The sequence below is a fragment of the Sphaeramia orbicularis genome, chromosome 17 (assembly GCF_902148855.1).
Source record: "Sphaeramia orbicularis chromosome 17, fSphaOr1.1, whole genome shotgun sequence".
NCBI lineage: Eukaryota > Metazoa > Chordata > Actinopteri > Kurtiformes > Apogonidae > Sphaeramia > Sphaeramia orbicularis.
The window spans coordinates 46,525,589-46,545,640 of NC_043973.1; the positions used below are offsets into that span (position 1 = coordinate 46,525,589).

General features: G+C 41.0%; 1 protein-coding gene across 1 annotated transcript in view; it reads right to left on the minus strand.

Moving 5' to 3' along the window:
* Nucleotides 1–20,052, minus strand: part of astn1 (astrotactin 1) — a 982,704-nt gene that overhangs the window by 153,513 nt on the left and 809,139 nt on the right. The window contains 2 exon segments of the mRNA XM_030160213.1: nt 210–343; nt 15,408–15,685. Of these exon segments, the coding sequence (XP_030016073.1) occupies nt 210–343; nt 15,408–15,685 (412 nt within the window).

Genomic DNA, 20,052 nt, shown 5'->3' on the forward strand with positions numbered 1-20,052 from the left:
TCTCACAAGCATCGATTAGCTCCCCACAAAGCAGATAGGGTGGGGTGGGGTGGGGGGGGTACCCGGTGATTGCTGTAATGTTTGGTCACAATGAAGTTCTCTCAGCAGGAGATGCTGTTGTGCCAGTGAAATGATTGATGGTATTTTGTGCGACCCATTTGAGATTGATGTGTTTTCAGAGAAGCTAATGTTATTCCAAAGTTACTAACCTGGGCTGAGGAAGTGGGGCGCAGGTGGGCAGGCCGTCTGTTCCAAATGCGCTGGAGTCGCACCGACACCAGTCATCGATAACATCACCTTTTCCTGAGCACCACAACATGCTCATCATCGCGTCCTGAAGAGCCTTTGGAGAGAGAGAAACAAAAAACAAACATATATATATAAACAACAGGAGGAAACGTCAGAGCTCCAAACATTCAAAGGTAATGAGTTTCACTTTGTTTGGTTCAAATTCACGTTTAACCTGGAATACGAGCCTTTATGCAGGAAATGAGTTCAACCGTGGAGAAGCGGAAATGTTTTTAAAGACTTGAACCAACATGAGCATTTTACTCCAAGCATGAAAACACCTGCATTATATGAACCAGTGCATGTTAGAAAAGTATCGGAAAGAAAAAAGAAAAAGAAAACTGTCAGGACTTCATTAAGGCTCCAAATATATGTTCATGGACAAGATGAACTCCAGCTAATTCTATCTATCTATCTATCTATCTATCTATCTATCTATCTATCTATCTATCTATCTATCTATCTATCTAGCTCTTCCTCCATGCTTCCTTCTGTCCATCCGTCCACCCTTCCTTCCTTCCTTCCTTCCTCCTTTCCTCCCTCCATCCCTCCATCCATCTATCCATCCATCCCTCCTTCCTTCCTTCTTTCCTCCCTCCCTCCCTCCCTCCGTCCCTCCATCCATCCATCCATCCTTCCATCCATCTACCCATCCATCCATCCTCCTTCCTTCCCTCCCTCCCTCCTTCCTTCCTTCCATCCATCCATCCATCCATCCATCCATCCATCCATCCATCCATCATCTATCCTTCCTCCCTCCCTCCTTCCTTCCATCCATCCATCCATCCATCCATCTCCTTCCCTCCCTCCCTCCTTCCTTCCATCCATCCATCCATCCATCCATCCTTCCTTCCTCCTTCCCTCCCTCCCTCCCTCCCTCCTCCCTCCTTCCTTCCTTCCATCCATCCATCCATCCTTCCTTCCTTCTTTCCTCCCTCCCACCATCCTTCCTTCCTTCCATCCATCCATCCATCCTTCCTTCCTCCTTCCCTCCCTCCTCCTTCCTTCCTTCCTTCCTTCCATCCATCCATCCATCCACCCATCCCCATCCATCCTCCTTCCCTCCCTCCCTCCCTCCTTCCTTCCTTCCTTCCTTCCTTCCTTCCATCCATCCATCCATCCATCCATCCATCCATCCATCCATCCTTCCTTCCTTCCTTCCATCCATCCATCCTTCCTTCCTTCTTTCCTCCCTCCCACCATCCTTCCTTCTTTCCATCCATCCATCCATCCATCATCCTTCCTCCTTCCCTCCCTCCTTCCTTCCTTCCTTCCTTCCATCCACCCATCCATCCTCCTTCCCTCCCACCCTCCCTCCTTCCTTCCTTCCTTCCTTCCTTCCATCCATCCATCCATCCATCCATCCATCCATCCATCCATCCATCCATCATCCTTCCTCCTTCCCTCCTCCCTCCCTCCTTCCTTCCTTCCATCCATCCATCCATCCATCCTCCTTCCCTCCCCCTCCCTCCCTCCATCCCTCCCTCCCTCCCTCCCTCCTTCCTTCCTTCCCTCCTTCCTTCCTTCCTTCCTTCCTCCTTCCCTCCCTCCCTCCCTCCCTCCTCCTTCCTTCCATCCATCCATCCATCCTTCCTTCCTTCTTTCCTCCCTCCCACCATCCTTCCTTCCTTCCATCCATCCATCCATCCTTCCTTCCTTCCATCCATCCATCCTTCCTTCCTCCTTCCCTCCCTCCCTCCTTCCTTCCTTCCTTCCTTCCTTCCATCCATCCATCCATCCATCCACCCATCCATCCTCCTTCCCTCCCTCCCTCCTTCCTTCCCTCCTTCCTTCCTCCTTCCCTCCCTCCCTCCTTCCTTCCTTCCATCCATCCATCCATCCTCCTTCCCTCCCTCCCTCCCTCCTTCCTTCCTTCCTTCCATCCATCCATCCATCCTTCCATCCTTCCTTCTTCCTCCCTCCTCCCCCCTTCCTTCCTTCCTTCCATCCATCCATCCATCCATCCATCCTTCCTTCCTTCTTTCCTCCCTCCCACCATCCTTCCTCCCTTCCATCCATCCATCCATCCTTCCTCCTTCCCTCCCTCCCTCCTTCCTTCCATCCATCCATCCATCCACCCATCCATCATCCATCCATCCATCCATCCATCCATCCATCCATCCATCCTCCTTCCCTCCTCCTTCCCTCCTTCCTTCCTTCCTAGCCATCCATCCATCCATCCATCCTCCTTCCTTCCTCCTTCCCTCCCTCCCTCCCCTCCCCTCCCTTCCATCCAGCCATGCCATCCAGCCTCCACCCATCCATCCTCCCTCCCTCCCTCCCTCCCTCCCTCCTTCCTTCCTTCCTTCCCTCCTTCCTTCCTTCCTTCCTCCTTCCCTCCCTCCCTCCCTCCTTCCTTCCTTCCTTCCTTCCCTCCCTCCCTCCCTCCCATCCATCCATCTATCCATCCATCCATCCTTTCATCCACATTCAGAGGCTCCATCTTCTGCAACATTGATTCATCAGTAAAACCCATGTCTTTTGATAAATATCAGTGGTTACAGACACTTGTTTTTATGTTCAGTTCAAACATTTTGCAGAAAAGGTCACTTTTTCTTCTCTTTTCTCTGTTCTAATACTAACCTCTGAATTTACTCTGAGCTTTAATGAACATCTACATCCTAAATACCCAATTTTCCATAGAAAAATGCAAGACACAGAGGGTGATATTATAATAAATGGTGATAAATCACTTAGTAAAGGTAAAATATTGACAAAAATAAACTTGAAAGTCGATACAAAACCTTTATGGGTTCATCTCTTCCACTGTTACACAGCATCAGCCTGTTGTACATCCATTTAATCTACTTCTGTTGTACACAACCCGGCCTAAAAAAGCCCCCCACTACCACCATTTGTCTTTAGTTTTAATTACAGTACACATTTTCTGTGGCATTATTTATGTTTATACAGTGTCATAATAATGTGGACTTCAGTTCATTATTGTCCCAGATCTTGTATCCCACAGACTGTCAAAGGAGTCTGGACTCTGTGGTGTCCAAACCATGTGTGAAAATAATGCCTCATGTTCCCTGAACCACTCTAACGAGCCCAATGGGTCCAATGAATCCTGGCATCGTCCAGCCTTTGTGTTCCTCACAGACCGATGGTGATTTAAGAAATAAGAAGCGACTCACTGCATCAGCCAGGGATGAAGAACGTGTTCCAGATGAAACATATTCATCACTGCAGCACCGATCCAATGGTAGGATCTGGACTATCTGCTTAGTTGAACCCAGGTGAGGACTTCTTTGTGTATCTGCTCACATCATGTGTTTTTAATCCTGCTGAAGTCACCATAATTAAGTGAATTTTCCGTCTGTTGTTAAGTAGCTAAATGAATATTGCATGTTCACCAGCAGCAGCCACTAAACATGACACAAAACTATCAATAATCAGAGCCAGAAATGAGAGGAAATCAGTCAAAGTTGAAAATCCACCTTCCTTCTGCAGCTCTCTCTTTTCAGTTTAAGCCAAAAAATAAAAGATGTAAACAGAGTCACATCTGACAGAGTTTTAACAGCGATCAGTAATCATGTATTAACAGACACTTGACAATGTAATTGAACTCTGCAGCAGTGGCGATTTCTCATAGACTGCAAGGGAGGCCCGGCTTCCCCTAAAGTTACGAAAATTAAATGGTTAAATATGTTCGGTTGTGTTGACATTTTATTGACTATAAATGTGTTAGAACACGTTCATCTTAAAGATGAGTTCGTTCAAATCAGCTTTATCACAAATCAACACACGCGATGTTGTTCACTTCTCCTCCATTCCCGTGTCTCTGTTTTCTCCTCCATCTCTGCTCAGTGCATTTGTCCGTAGACTGCAGGCGTCTTCAATGGGACTGAGTGGAACAGTTTTTTTCATTGCCTCAAAACTGGACGGTAATTGGATAAATGCCACGATGCACTGTAAATAAAACACACTCATTGTACTTCCTTGTTTCAATTTAATATAATTTCAGCGTTTTCTTGTTTCAGTTACATAATTTAATCATTTCTTGTTCGAGTTTAATATCGTTTTATAGATAGTTAAATCAGTCAGACTGTCGGCTAGGTCGCAGTGAAAGGAGCATCTGTAGTTTAAAAAGGCTGAAGTCTTACACCCACAACACACTGGGCCAAGGCAATCTAAGCAGAGAGGACACTGGTCCAGTCCCTGGAAAAGACGCCTACTTGGTACGATAAGGTTACTGAGCATTTTCTTAAAAAGGAACGGAGGGACGAATGTATGTTTAAATAACTTGACTTTTTTTTTTTTTTTTTTGATGTAAGCTGACAATGAGCTTCCCCTGTCTGAAAGACGAGCAGCCGCCACCGCTCTGCTGCTGTGGAAATAGTAACAGAACCCAAACTACAACTTCACCTAAAAAGACTTAACATTGCAGTTGTTGCTGTCACCTGTATATTTCACACATTTTGACAATGGACTTCGATTTTTAACTGACATCAGATTTTTTCATTCAGACAGTTTTTTAAAAAAGGAAATTGTCAAATTGATTTAACAGAAGTCCGTGTAATAACCAAGGACCTTAAATCTGTGATGGGCAGTAGTGATAACAATGTAAGCCATGGTCTATGCACGGATCCCCCAATTCAAATATAACTTTATGAGGATCACTCGCCTTACGTTGTCCACGGACGCATGACTGAAGCTTGTCACTGACTTACATTGGTATAACTTCTGTGCGCCCATCATGGAATTTTCAGGGATTCTGTGATCACATCACAGATTTGAGGTAGGGATCAGGGCCTTGCATTGCGGGCTGCTCACGAAAATGACATACTGACTTCTGTTGTGTTTTGTAGTTATACCCAAAAATCAAAAATCGAGTTTTTAGAGAAAAAAATCGAGATCTTATTTTTGGCCAAAATCGTGCAGCCCTAAACGGACTCAGTTCAATATAGCACAGACATCTTGACCAGGCAAAACCAATGGAGAATCAAGCTACTTGATCGAACTTTCACCCAATCACGCGTCGTGAGGAAGATCACGTGACACTTAGGTAGTGGTGCACATGTGCGTCAATCATGTGAATCGCTGCACCTGCAATTCTCCATTGGTTTTGTCTGGTCAAGATGTCCATGCTATAATGAATTTTTTTTATTCATTCATTCATTCATTTTCTGAACCCGCTTTATCCTCATTAGGGTCACGGGGGTCGCTTGGAGCCTATCCCAGCTACATGAGGCAAAGGCGGGGTACACCCTGGACAAGTTGCCAGTTCATCGCAGGGCTGAACATATAGAGACAAACAATCACTCTCACATTCACACCTATGGACAATTTAGATTAACCAATGAACCTATCAGTGCATGTGTTTGGATGGTGGGAGGAAGCCGGAGTACCCAAAGAGAACCCACGCAGACACGGGGAGAACATGCAAACTCCACACAGAAAGGTCCCACCCCCCGTCGACTGGTGTTGGAATTGAACCCAGGACCTTCTTGCTGTGAGGCACGAGTGCTAACCACTGCACCACCGTGTCGCCTGAATTTTTACCTCCGCCAAGGAGGTTATGTTTTTGCCAGGGTTTGTTTGTCTGTCTGTCTGTTTGTTTGTCTGTCCGTTAGTGTACAACATAACTCAAAAAGTTATGGACAGATTTTGATGAAATTTTCAGGGTTTGTTGGAAATGGGATAAGGAAGAAATGATTAAATTTTGGTGGTGATCGGGGGTGGGGGGGCCCACGGGGGGGGGGCCACTGATCAGCCTTGGCGGAGGTCTGCGCTCTCCGAGTGCTTCTAGTTTAAAATAAAATCCGCCTTCTGGATCAGATCCGGATCAGCCTTTGAAATGTGATAGAGGACCCCATTGTCTATTCCTGAGTTAAATTTCATGAGTTTTGGGCAATAATTAAGCGAGATATTGGGAAATGAAAATTTTGGCCCCATTTACCACAATGTTAATGAAAATTTCAAAGTGATCCAGAATCCAGGATTTCTTCCAGATCACCCCCAAAGGTTAATCATTTCTTTCCTTATCCCATTTCCAACAAACCCTGAAAATTTCATCAAAATCTGTCCATAACTTTTTGAGTTATGTTGCACACTAACGGACAGACAAACAAACAGACAGACAAACAAACCCTGGCAAAAACATAACCTCCTTGGTGGAGGTAATAACTGAATTCAGACTATGAAAGTCTATGTGGAAAAAAAATTGAAATGCAATTCTAAAAAAAAAAATTCAACTATAAAAAAATCAATTTCTGAAATACAACTATTCACAAAAAAATTCTTGCAAAATACAACTATTCAATATCTGATGGAACAGATTTACTTCCAGTCTGGCCCACTTCAGATCATATTGGGCTGAATGTTGAACCTGAATGTAAATGAGTTTGAAACCCCTGAACGACAGCAGGTTGAAGCTTTAGTGAGTTGTTTTCAATGCAAGAAAAGTACAGTAAATACAACTAGAAGCACTCGGAGAGCGCAGACCTCCGCCAAGGCTGATCAGTGGCCCCCCCCGTGGGCCCCCCCACCCCCGATCACCACCAAAATGTAATAATTTCTTCCTTATCCCATTTCCAACAAACCCTGAAAATTTCATCCAAATCTGTCCATAACTTTTTGAGTTATGTTGCACACTAACGGACAGACAAACAAACAAACAAACAGACAGACAAACAAACAAACCCTGGCAAAAACATAACCTCCTTGGCGGAGGTAAAAATTGGCATTGAGATTCTCAAAATAAAAACCATTAGACTGGACTAAAATACTCCCTTCAGACATCTATGAAGTCAGCGGACACCGAGCTGAAGACTGCTGAGTCCAAAAGGAAAAGTGTGATTATATTCACACCACTCATTAACACTTATACTAAACAAGACCCACAGGGAAACTTAGAGAGTAATCTGCCATGGGGAGAAGTTTCACTGAAAACCACTGATCCCACTCCAGTTCTGAGTTAGAAAAGATACAGGGTGGGGAAGCAAAATGTACAATATTTTGAGGCAGGGATTGAAAGACAGTGTATGACCAATTAGTTTATTGAAAGTCATGAGAATTTATTTGCCACAAGAAAATGGACATAATAGAAAATGTTTTTATTCTATGTGTCCTCCTCCTTTCTCAATAACTGCCTTCACACGCTTCCTGAAACTTGCGCAAGTGTTCCTCAAATATTCAGGTGACAACTTCTCCCATTCTTCTTTAATAGTATCTTCCAGACTTTCTCGTAATAGTTTTGCTCATAGTCATTCTCTTCTTTCCATTATAAACAGTCTTTATGGACACTCCAACTATTTTTGAAATCTCCTTTGGTGTGACGAGTGCATTCAGCAAATCACACACTCTTTGACGTTTGCTTTCCTGATTACTCATATGGGCCAAAGTTTCTGAAAAGGTATGGATAATAGTGTTAGGTATGATTATGACATCAATATATGTTTGGTTTCAAAACAACTGACGTAGTGTCTGCTGAGAAAAAACAACTAAATGTTCATTGTAAATTTTGCTTCCCCACCCTGTATATACTACATATACTAAACAACTTACATTTCTTGTGTTTTTAATGTTTATCTTATTTTATTTTATCTTTTTCTTATTTTATGATTAGAATGAGAGACATATCATAAAATGTGATAATTAAAAAAAAAAAGATTGTCTGTGTGCTATTTAGGGAGAATGATCATATAAAGCACATTAAGGACATAATTCATGATTTGAAGCTTTGTTATTTAGCATCAATAAGCAGCAATTAGGAAATTATTGAGTGAAAAACGGTCAATTACAGGCTTAGGAACTGTAAAAGATTGATTTTTTTTTTTTTTAAGTGTTTCATAATGCCTAAAATGTGTTAATACAAATCTTGTCTTATGTTATTATATTTTATGATTAGAATGAGAAACATATCATAAAATGTGATAATTAAAAAAAAAAAGTTGCTCTGTGCGCTATTTAGGGAGTATGATCATATAACGCACATTAAGGACATAATTCATGATTTGAAGCTTTAATATTTAGCATCAATAAGCAGCAATTAGGAAATTATTGAGAGAAAAACTGTCAATTACAGGCTTAGGAACTGTAAAAGATTGATTTTTTAAAAGTGTTTCATAATGTCTAAAATGTGTTAATCCAAATCTTGTCTTATCTTATCTTATGTTATCATATCTTATGATTAGAATGAGAAACATATCATAAAATATGATGATAAAAAAATAGATTGTGTGTGCTATTTAGGGAGAATGATCATATAAAGCACATTAAGGACATAATTCATGATTTGAAGCTTTGTTATTTAGCATCAATAAGCAGCAATTCGGAAATTATTGAGTGAAAAACTGTCAATTAAGGGCTTTGTCATTGTAAAATATGGATTTTTTTTTAAAGTGTTTTATAATGCCTAATACTGAGTTAATACTCAATGATTAGTTACTAGTTGATCATTAACCCTTTCGTGCACAGTGGTCACTACAGTGGACAGCTATTCTACAGCTGTTCTCTTGTATATTCATGGATTTTGTTGTTCTTTTCGTTGTTGTTGTTGTTTTTTTGTATGTTTTTTTGTTGTTGTTTTTTTTTTTTTTTTTACACATATCTTTATTAAAGTTTTAAGACACTACATATCTTTTCTGACATGAATTGGTAACATTATGTAGATCTCTCCTGATCATAAACCCCCAGAATCACAAGCCCTCCCCAGAGTTTTCACACAATTTATCAGTAAATACATGTTTCTGTGCGTCAAAAATTAAACATGTAGTGTCCAGCTGAGTGGGCATTTTTGCAACTTCATGAAAAATAGGTTAATAAGATTTTTTTTTTTTTTTCATTATTGTTTTTTCATGTATTTTTTTTTTTTTTTTTCAATTCTTTTCATTTTATTTATTTATTTTGATTATTTTTCAGAAGAAAATTTTCAATCGCATTGTTTTTTTCATGCCTAAAGAGGAATAAAAACACTCAGGAAAAAATTTTGAATAAGTTTCTCATAATTCGTGCATGAAAGGGTTAAACATGTTTTTATTTCATTGTTTTCATATCATTTTCTGATATTGGGTTTGAAATACCTTGTGTCTTTGCTTTAAGAATATAATGCACGGTGTAGCATGGATATTTTTGTAAATCCATTGAAAAAAAAACCACACACACACACAACTCAACTGTATTGTTTTTCTTTATGCCTAAGAAGGAATAAAAACACTCAAAAAAAAAAAAAAAAAAAACTCCAAAAACTCAACTAAGGTTCTCAGAATTCGTGCATGACAGTTAATGTGTGTGTTGATATGAAGCTAACATGTCCTGTATTGTATGTGATGTAGCTGATTCAAAATGTGCCGTCGACCTCCACACAGCTTTACTTCTGCCGACACTTGAGGTTTAAGTCGCCCCAGGAGAGCAGACAGCATTGTATTGATGTTTTTTTTTTCCTGCTGGAGGTGCAGAAGCCGTATTGACGTACAGTATCGATGTAGTTGAAGAAGTCACAGCACAGTATGGGGGATTATAGCGCAGCGGGCTTCCATAACCCTCCAAAAGGAAAAGGGAAAGGCTTCTCCATCCGGTCCTGTGTTTCTGGAACCCTCTGTCTTCTAAAGGCCATGGGGGTTTCAGACCTGATGGATCGGCCTGTCAATAGACTGGCTGCACTTTAACACTCACACCCATTCTGGATTGGAGGATTCTGTCTTTCATTACCAGCTGTTGTCCTCATACATTATGATAACTGAACCAGTGGCGATTTCTCACAGACTGCAAGGGAAGCCCGGCTTTCCCTAAAATTACGAAAATTAAATGGTTAAATATCTTCGGTTGTGTTGACATTTCAATGACTACAAATGTGTTAGAACATGTTCATCTCACAGACGAGTTCGTTCAGAATCAGCTTTATCACAAACCAACAGACTCGATGTCGTTCACTTCTCCTCCATTCCCGTTGCGCTGTTTTCTCCTCCATCTCTGCTCAGTGCATTTGTCCGTAGACTGCGGGCGTCTCTGGGCTTCAATGGGACTGAGTGGAACAGTTTTTTTCATTGACTCAAAACTGGACAGTAATTGGATAAATGCCACGATGACGCCGGGCGTCTCTGGGGGTGAATGGAGCTGTGGGCGGAGCTCGGCCGGGCTGGACGCCAAAATCCCACGTGCTGATTGGAGGATCAGTCGAAAGGCTGAATCCTGTTTGACCACCTTCAAAACCACCATAAATTCAATAATAAAACTGCAAAAACGAGCTATACGTATTATCAATAAGGCTGATTATTATGCTCACACGGAGCCACTTTTTCTAAATTCTTATGTGATGAAATTTTATGATCTCTTTTATTATAAAATAATGCAAATTATGTTCAGAGCAAAATCAAAAATGCTCCCTGACCCAATACAGAGGTTCTTTTCAATTCAGGACATTCCATATAATCTCAGAGGTGTTTGCAAATTCACTGTACAAAAAGCTAAAAAAGGTATGAAAAGGAGATGTGTGTCCATTATTGGAGTTAAATTTTGGAATGATGCCAACATAAATTTAAAAACATGTAATTCTTTTTTGTTTTTTAAGAAAATGGTTTGTAAAGCTATTTTTGAAGCTTATAAATGTGATTAATTATCTGTTGTTGTTGTTGTTTCTTTGGAGGTTGGTTGCCTAAAAAGTTGTAAAATAGGATAGGCCTTGATAAGCAGTCTGCTTCTGCCTGTACCTTTTCAGTCATTATTCAACACATGATTCTTGATTTTGTGATTCTGTGATTCTTTTCTTTCTCTTGCGTGAAATGTCAATACTGTGTACAATATTTGGTGTTGTCATGACTGACTAAACTACTACTACTACTACTACTATTGACAGCTAGTTTGAGATCTCCTCCTTCACTGACACAGTTCAGTTTAATACCGTCACACATTCTGCTGTGAAATCGAGAGAGAAACCACTACGAAATTACACGTTCATTTCTTGCACTGCAAATAAAACACACTCATTGTACTTCCTTGTTTCAATTTAACATAATTTCAGCGTTTTCTTGTTTCAGTTCCATAATTTAATCATTTCTTGCTTGAGTTTAATATCGTTTTGTAGATAGTTAAATCAATCATACTGTCGGCTAGGTCGGAGTGAAAGGAGCATCTGTTTAAAAAGGCTGAAGTCTTACACCCACAACACAATGAGCCAAGGCAATCTGAGCAGAGAGGACACTGGTCCAGTCCCTGGAAAAGACGCCTACTTGGTACGATAAGGTCACTGAGCATTTTCTTAAAAAGGAACGGAGGGCCGAATGTATGTTTAAATAACTTGACAATTTTTTTTTTGATGTAAGCCGACAATGAGCTTCCCCTGTCTGAAAGACGAGCAGCCGCCACTGAACTGAACCCATAAAGACCCAAACAGCCACTGGAGACCAGAAGCTTCTAGCCCGGCAAAAATCTAAATCTTACCAAGATAATGTTCACTTGTTCCAATGGCAGATTTTTTTTGCTTAATTCAAGATTTTTTTTTTACTTAATTCATGCAAAAAAAAAAAAAAAAAAAAATCTGCTGAAATGAAAATTATCTTGGTAAAATTTCTTGAAATAAGATTTTCCAGATCTATTGTGTAAAAATCAGTTCTTAAATCACACTGAAAAGTTATTCTTTGGGTGATTATGTCTTATTTTAAACGTGATGAGATATTTGGACTAGAAATGAGAAAAATACACTTAGTAAGATTTAGATTTTTTCCTTCAAACAGGCCATCATAGAACCTAAACTAAAGAAAACCACACTGGACCCCACAGACTTCAAAAGCTACAGGCCCATTTCAAAGCTCCCCCTATTGGCCAAAATCCTTGAGAAAGCAGTGTCTAAACAACTTACAGCTTTTCTGGAGACACACCAGATCTATGACACTTTTCAGTCTGGGTTTAGACAACGCCACTCAACAGAAACCGCACTATTAAAAGTGTCTAGTGACATCCTGATGGCGGCTGACTCCGGGAAATCCACGGTCTTGGTCCTGCTAGATCTCTCCTCGGCCTTTGACACAGTGGACCATACCATAATGATTGAGAGACTGAGGGACCTGGTAGGGATGTCAGGTCCTGTGCTAGACTGGTTCTCCTCTTACCTGACCGGCAGAAGCTTCACTGTGTCAATAAACAACTTCCAATCTGACTCAGCGGATCTACTGTGTGGTGTGCCCCAAGGCTCTGTCCTGGGACCAGTCCTATTCTTACTCTATGTCCTCCCACTTGGCCACATTATCCAACAGTATAGTGATGTCTCCTATCATCTATTCGCGGATGACATCCAGATATACTGCTCCTTTAACTCCTCTGAGCCCCACAAACTGAGTTCCTTAATCAACTGCTTGTCAGAGCTGAAGCAGTGGCTAAATGAGAACAGCCTCCAGCTGAACTCCAGCAAAACTGAGACCCTCATCATTGCCCCGGATAGTGCAATCCCAGGGATCAAACATCACCTTGGAGACCTGAGTTCCTCGGTAAAGACAAAACTGAGGAATCTGGGTGTCATCTTTGACCAGGACATGTCTTTAGAATTCTACTCCAAACACCTAGTCAAAAACTGTTTCTTCCACCTACGCAACATCTCCAAACTCAGATCTATGGTGTCCACAAATGAGCTCGAGATGATCGTTCACGCTTTCGTATCTTCTTGCTTAGACTACTGCAACAGCCTGTTTACATGCTTAAACAAGAAGGAGCTGGCCCGTCTACAGTTTGTCCAGAACTCTGCTGCCAGGCTCCTGACCCGCACAAACAGGAGAACCCACATCACTCCCATCCTTAAATCTCTCCACTGGCTCCCTGTTCTATATCGTCTTCATTTCAAAATTCTTGTGCTAACTTTCCGGGCCCTACATGGCCAGGCCCCTGCATACATTGCTTCCCTGATCCAGCCCTACAGCTCGACTCGTAGCTTGAGGTCTTCAGGACAGCACCTGCTGATGGTTCCACGCACCTGTTTTAGCACACGCGGTGACAGGTCTTTTAAAGCTGTGGCACCACGTCTATGGAATGACCTGCCTCTACACCTACGGTCCATGGACTCTGTAGAGAGCTTTAAGAAACACCTCAAAACCCTCCTGTTCAAAAAGGCTTTTTAGTCTCCCACCTGACCCAGGACCACCACAGACTGATTACACTCTATGTATTCATCATAACGTACTCCATGTGTCATCCCCCCCCCCCCCCCCAGTCTCTCTATATCTCTATCGCTCTCTCTTTTCTCCTCCTTTACTCTCTCTCTCTCTCTTTAACCCCAACTGGTCAAGGCAGACAGCCATCCTTCAGGAGTCTGGGTCTGCTCGAGGTTTCTGCCCGTTAAAGGGAAGTTTTTCCTCGCCACTGTCACCAATCACAAGTGTTTGCTCCTGAAGGATTCAGTCTTTATGGACACTCCAACTATTTTTGAAATCTCCTTTGGTGTGACGAGTGCATTCAGCAAATCACACACTCTTTGACGTTTGCTTTCCTGATTACTCATATGGGCAAAAGTTTCTGAAAAGGTATGGATAATAGTGTTAGGTATGATTATGACATCAGTATATGTTTGGTTTCAAAACAACTGACGTAGTGCCTGCTGAGAAAAAACAACTAAATGTTCATTGTAAATTTTGCTTCCCCACCCTGTACAAGTATGTGGTAAGTGTTTGTAAATGTATATATAGGTGTGTATGTGTGTGTGTAGGTGTATATGTGTGTATAGATCTGTGTATGAATATGTATTTACATATATGTGTTATTGTATTATGTGTTTATGTAAATCATATTATATTTGTTCATAATAATATGAAGCCAGAAACCTAATTATTTACTAGTAAGTATCAGTCATATTATGGTATAGTGTATAGATATGATTAGACGAGGACAGTTATTATTATTATTAATCATATAAGGAGAAGGGGTAGGAGTTTATAAGTTGTACTTCTTCTCATTCCTTTTCGAATATGTATTATATGTCTTATGTTTAAGTGTTTTGTTTATTTATTTTCTTCTGTTTGACATTCATGTTCGAAATAAATACATCAATCAATCAATCAATCAATCAATCAAACAAGTCTAGGATGTATTCCAGTCACAACAAGAAGTATCACACACACCTGGATTAATCAGTGTGTCCAATAATGAAAGACAGGAAATAAAGGAGCTTCAGGAAGTAGTGGGGGTGTACATTGAACCCACTGACCCCCACTATGAGAACCCCTGTCTTAAATAAGGGGCCATAGGATTCAGTCGACTCCGGGAAGATTTCATCGCGGATTAGCCTTCTGTTAACACGGAAACGGTGCCTAGAGTGCCTGAATCCGGAAACTTTTGATACCAGGGTCCAGGGTGGAATGTTATCGATACGCTCCGCATTTCAGCTCTGTGTTAACGCGAATCGGAGCGTTCCGGGGTAAAATATGACATCACCACATGCACGCGCAGCCAAGAACCACCAGTTAACCCACTCCGGGCCAGTTGGTGGCGGTAATGCACCTCCAAGCTGGTTTGCCAGCCTCTATGACACAATAAAGCTGCAGAAAAAGAAGGAACAACCACAACAACAATGGCCGGTTTCAGAACAACATACGTGCTGCTAACTGTGCTCAGTTTGCTGTCGCTTCTCCACCAAAAGTTAGACTTACTGCGTCTACACTCTTACCAGCGGAGACGCATTTCTTATATTCGCTAATGCCTGAGTCAATCCCTCACGTACCATCGAAGGAGGACAGTTAGGAGATCGCCAGCTACTGGTCTGGCATGGCCACTACAGCGTATTCAGCCGTCCTCGCGGACTCATGTTAACGCAGATCATTATCAGAGCGGCTTCGTCTTAACGCGGAATGATTTTATAACGCAAAGGAGAAATCTTTGCGGAATTAGATCCTAGTGTTGCCGTGTAAACGTACCCAAAGAAGACGGGGAAAGTTTGCCGCATAAAAGCAAAGCCACTTTTATTTAACTGGACAAAAGACGACAAGAACACTGGAGACTAAATGGGCTCTTTGATCATCCTCAGAAACAGTAAGTGAGATTTTTCCAGCACATGAGCGCGAGAGAAGATGCAGAAACCAATTTTGAAGCTGTAATGGAAAAGTTATATAAGGCGTCCTGGGAGGGAGGGAATCGCTGCTCTCAGACAGAAAACGGTCCGCAGGTGTAAATAGCCTGGTAATAAAGGCCAAACCCACCTGGTAGGTCTCGTTGTTGGACACCAGCTCGTAGATGGGCGCGGCCTTGGTGATCTGCAGCAGCACCGGTTCGGACTGCTGCCGACCTTGGGCCGCCCTCGGGCTCATGTGACACAGGTGGCAGGCGCGAGGACACTGGCCCTGGCTGGAGCAATCCATGCGAACGCCGGCCGCCATCCGCTTGGCGCCCGTGTCCAGCAGACTGGCGATGTAGGCGGGGTACGTCAGCGTCCTCGGCTCCTTGTCGCGCTCCTCCGATTCCTCTGAAGGCGAGTTACCTGATTGGACAAAAGGAAGGAAAACAGGGATTTATCCTCTGAACGTTCATCAGATTAGCAGCAATACACTTTACAGTTAACCCTTTATTGGGCAAGTGACTATTTTTGGTCATTTCCACCAACATTAACCCTTTAAAACCCAAAAATCTGCCGGCAACCAAAATGATTTAATGTAAATATTTAATACCTGTTGATCCACTAATCCTATGAATACTTGTAAATAATTGGTGTAAAATACAGTTCTTCATCTTTTCATGGTCATCAGATATGACCCATTTGGATGTTCAGAGGCTCTGTAGTTACCGTGGAAACCCCATCATCTTCCACAACATTGATTCACCAGTAAAACCCACGGAGTTGGATCAATGACAGTGGATGGAGACACTGGGTTTATGTTCAGATAATGAAAGATTTGCTGAAAAAGTCACTTTTTCTTCAGTTTTCTCAGTCTCTGTTACAATAACCGTCAACTTTAATTTGAGCTTTAATGAATATCTACATGATCAGTAAATTAAATATAGAAAAATATCACTTTTTCACAAAAAAAAAAACAAACAAAAAAAACAACACATAAGATAATATTGCAAGAAATAGTGATAAATCACTTCAGAAAGGTTAAATAGAGAGGAACAATCATTTGGGAACTGACACAAAAGTTACACTGGGTCTTTATGGGTGAACACACAGGGTGGGGAAGCAAAATTTACAATGAACATTTAGTTGTTTTTTCTCAGCAGGCACTACGTCAATTGTTTTGAAACCAAACATATACTGATGTCATAATCATACCTAACACTATTATCCATACCTTTTCAGAAACTTTTGCCCATATGAGTAATCAGGAAAGCAAACGTCAAAGAGTGTGTGATTTGCTGAATGCACTCGTCACACCAAAGGAGATTTCAAAAATAGTTGGAGTGTCCATAAAGACTGTTTATAATGGAAAGAAGAGAATGACTATGAGCAAAACTATTACGAGAAAGTCTGGAAGATACTATTAAAGAAGAATGGGAGAAGTTGTCACCCAAATATTTGAGGAACACTTGCGCAAGTTTCAGGAAGCGTGTGAAGGCAGTTATTGAGAAAGAAGGAGGACACATAGAATAAAAACATTTTCTATTATGTACATTTTCTTGTGGCAAATAAATTCTCATGACTTTCAATCAACTAATTGGTCATACACTGTCTTTCAATCCCTGCCTCAAAATATTGTAAATTTTGCTTCCCCACCCTGTACTGCTTATAATCCAAATATTTCCATTGTGATATTTCCACTGTTAAAGCTCCCGACAGCCAGCTCAGTTTTTAACACATCTCTCGACAGCCCAGAGCCCTCTGTGCAAATAACAACAGCCATGTTTATGGAAACTGTTGCATCCGACACACACAGAACCAATGGTATTCGGCGTATTCATAAAAAACAGTGTCTGTCACAATACAAATGACTGCGCTGTTATTCAACAGGACCACATATTGAACCATCAGTGAACATGATCCTTCAGGCAGTCGGTTTCTGCCATCCCATACTTGTTACTTCAGCCTAAGGCGACCTAGCGTTCAATGAGACAGCCAATCCAGTTGAGTGACAAGCGCTGGGGCATGAACTCGACTAGCAGGGAGACAGTGACATTGGATTAACAACTTTTTGCTTCTAGGTGAAAATTTCCTTTTTTTGAGATATGTTTCCTCTTCCTTGTGTTGCATTTATACTACGAAAGTTGCATTGTGGGTGGAGAAGTTTCTCTTGTCAGAAACACTTTATGTAAGGCTACGTTCAGACTACAGGCAAATATGGCCCAAATCTGATTTGTTTGCTGATATGTGACGTGTTTCCGATCTGTTAAAGACTGTTTGAACGACACAAATCTGATTTTCTCAAATCCAATCCAGGCCACATTCATATGTGGTCCTAAATCCACTATGTATCCGATATTTTGCAATGTGACTTCACTTTGAATGGCCAGGTTACATTTATCCGACCTTTACGTCATTAGTCACTTTTCCATTGGACATCTGCGCAAAACTTTACAAATATTTACTAAATGTCGAAAAAACAGAAGTACGTAATGACAAATGGTGACGAACATAAATATCGTGTTGATTTACAGATATATTCATTACTAAAATATATTACCCTTCTATCTTGTACTAAATTTAAAAAATGATCGGGTTTCCTGGTGTATCCACACATACCGCGTTTCTTTTAAAACTCTTCTCCTTCGCTTGTTGTTTAATGTTTAATGTTTAAAAGGATCCCCATTAGCTGCCACAGAAGTGACCAGCTAATCTTCCTGGGGTCCATAAAGAAGGACAAAACAAAACACAGAACATAACAATACATGATATGCAACATGTATTATACAGGGTGACACAAAAAAACGGGAACTTTTTAACAGTCCAATAAAACCAAGAGTGATGGAAGAAAAATATTTTATTCATAGTAACTGAAACCTTAAAACATGCCATTTAAGAAGCAATGACGGAATTTTCATTTTTTTAAAATTACAGGGTGACCCAAAAAAACTGGAATTTTTGAAGTGCGTATTGGCAGACATGAGCAAGTGGCAGCACTGCGAGACAGTGACCTTGAGCAAGTAAACACACCCCCATTTTAGTAACCATGGATCAGTGGAACGGGCAACAGCGTGCGTTAGCCATAAAAATGTTTTATAAAAACGGTGATAGTTTGACAGCTGCACAGAGGGAGTTCTGACATTTTTACAACTTAGTACGTCATGGTGTTATTCCATCAAAACACGCGATAAAATGTTGGATTAATAACTTTGAAGAGACTGGATCTGCCCTAAAGAAGAAACCAACAGGACGACCAAGAAGTGCTCGTACTCCTGGCCCCCTAGATCACCAGATTTGTCCGTTTGTAATTTTTCTTGTGGGGCTATCTCAAGAGTAAAGTGTACACGACTCGACCAAGAACTCTGGATGAGTTAAAACAGAGAATTCAGGATGAAATTCACAGTATCCCAGCTGAGATGTTGCAGCGGTCAATGAGGAATCTCAACAGCAGATTTCAAGAATGCATTCGTACAGGAGGACGCCATCTACAGGAAGTCATTTTAAAAAAATGAAAATTCCAGCATTGTCACTTAAATGGCAGGTTTTAAGGTTTCAATTCCTATGAATAAAATATTTTTCTCCATCATTCTTGGTTTTATTGGTTTGTTAAAAAGTTCCCGTTTTTTTGTGTCACCCTGTATATACATGTTGTATATATAATAAGATATGTTGTAACGTCCGTCAACATCCGTTTTTTTAAATTATGTGACTCTAGTTGCAGAAAAAGGTCTTTTCATTGCAGTTTTGAGTGATATACCATTTGCACTATGCCTAAAAAACCACGAACTTGCCAGTGCAAAAACTTTTAATCAAAAAACAAGAGTTTGGGCGAAATTGTTGTTTTTCCATTTGGTAAACTTTTATGTGCAATTTATATTTGTGCAATTTGAGGGTCACAGAAAAGCAACTACTGAAATATGACAAAAAATGACAAAGGAGCGATGGGAAAACATATTTACTTTCGTTAAACAAAGTGCGTGCCTGCATGGTTACGTATTACATCAGGACCTCTTCTGTGCATGTGGGTCACTTCAGGGTCACATTCAGTTCATATTCAAAACTGATACAAGTCGCAATTAATGTGTAACATAAACGAGCACACAAAAAAATCGTATTTCACCAAAAAATCCGACCTGCTGTCTGAACGTAGTCTAAGAATGTGATGTTGCCAAGCCCGAGGTGACGGTTTGGACAGCTTTGGTAACAGGATGATGTGAAACTATCCTACAGGACTACGTGTCTACATACTTTTGTCCATATAGTGTACCATATGAACCACGGGATGATGGGAAAAGTGAACGCTTAGGAATAAATGACAACAAAAAACAGTCTGGTACATAATATGAGTCATTTCTGTGCTTGAGTTTCCTCTTACAATGTCTGTGGATGAGTTTTGTGATGTTGAACTTTTGTTTTCTTTACTTTGATGTTACAGTTTTCCTACATATGCTTTTCTTTAAGTATGAGCGTTTGGAGACCAGTATGTGTCTGTCGTAGTTACAGTGAGAGTGGGCGACTCACCCGTCATTAAAAAAACATCCTGAATGTGCAGTACGTGCAACGACAACACTTGTGTGGGACATGTTGGTAATTAACACCTTGTTGATAACGGATCATCTCGCACACATCTCAGACACTCTTCAGTTTGTCTGACTCCCACTGACCTCTTCACGACTGTCAAGTTACGGGACGTTTATCGCATCTTAATTAAGATCCAAAGCTTATTATAAAGTCTAGGCAGAAAAACCTGAAAATACCACCGAACTAAAAGGAACATACACAGATGTTTGTTA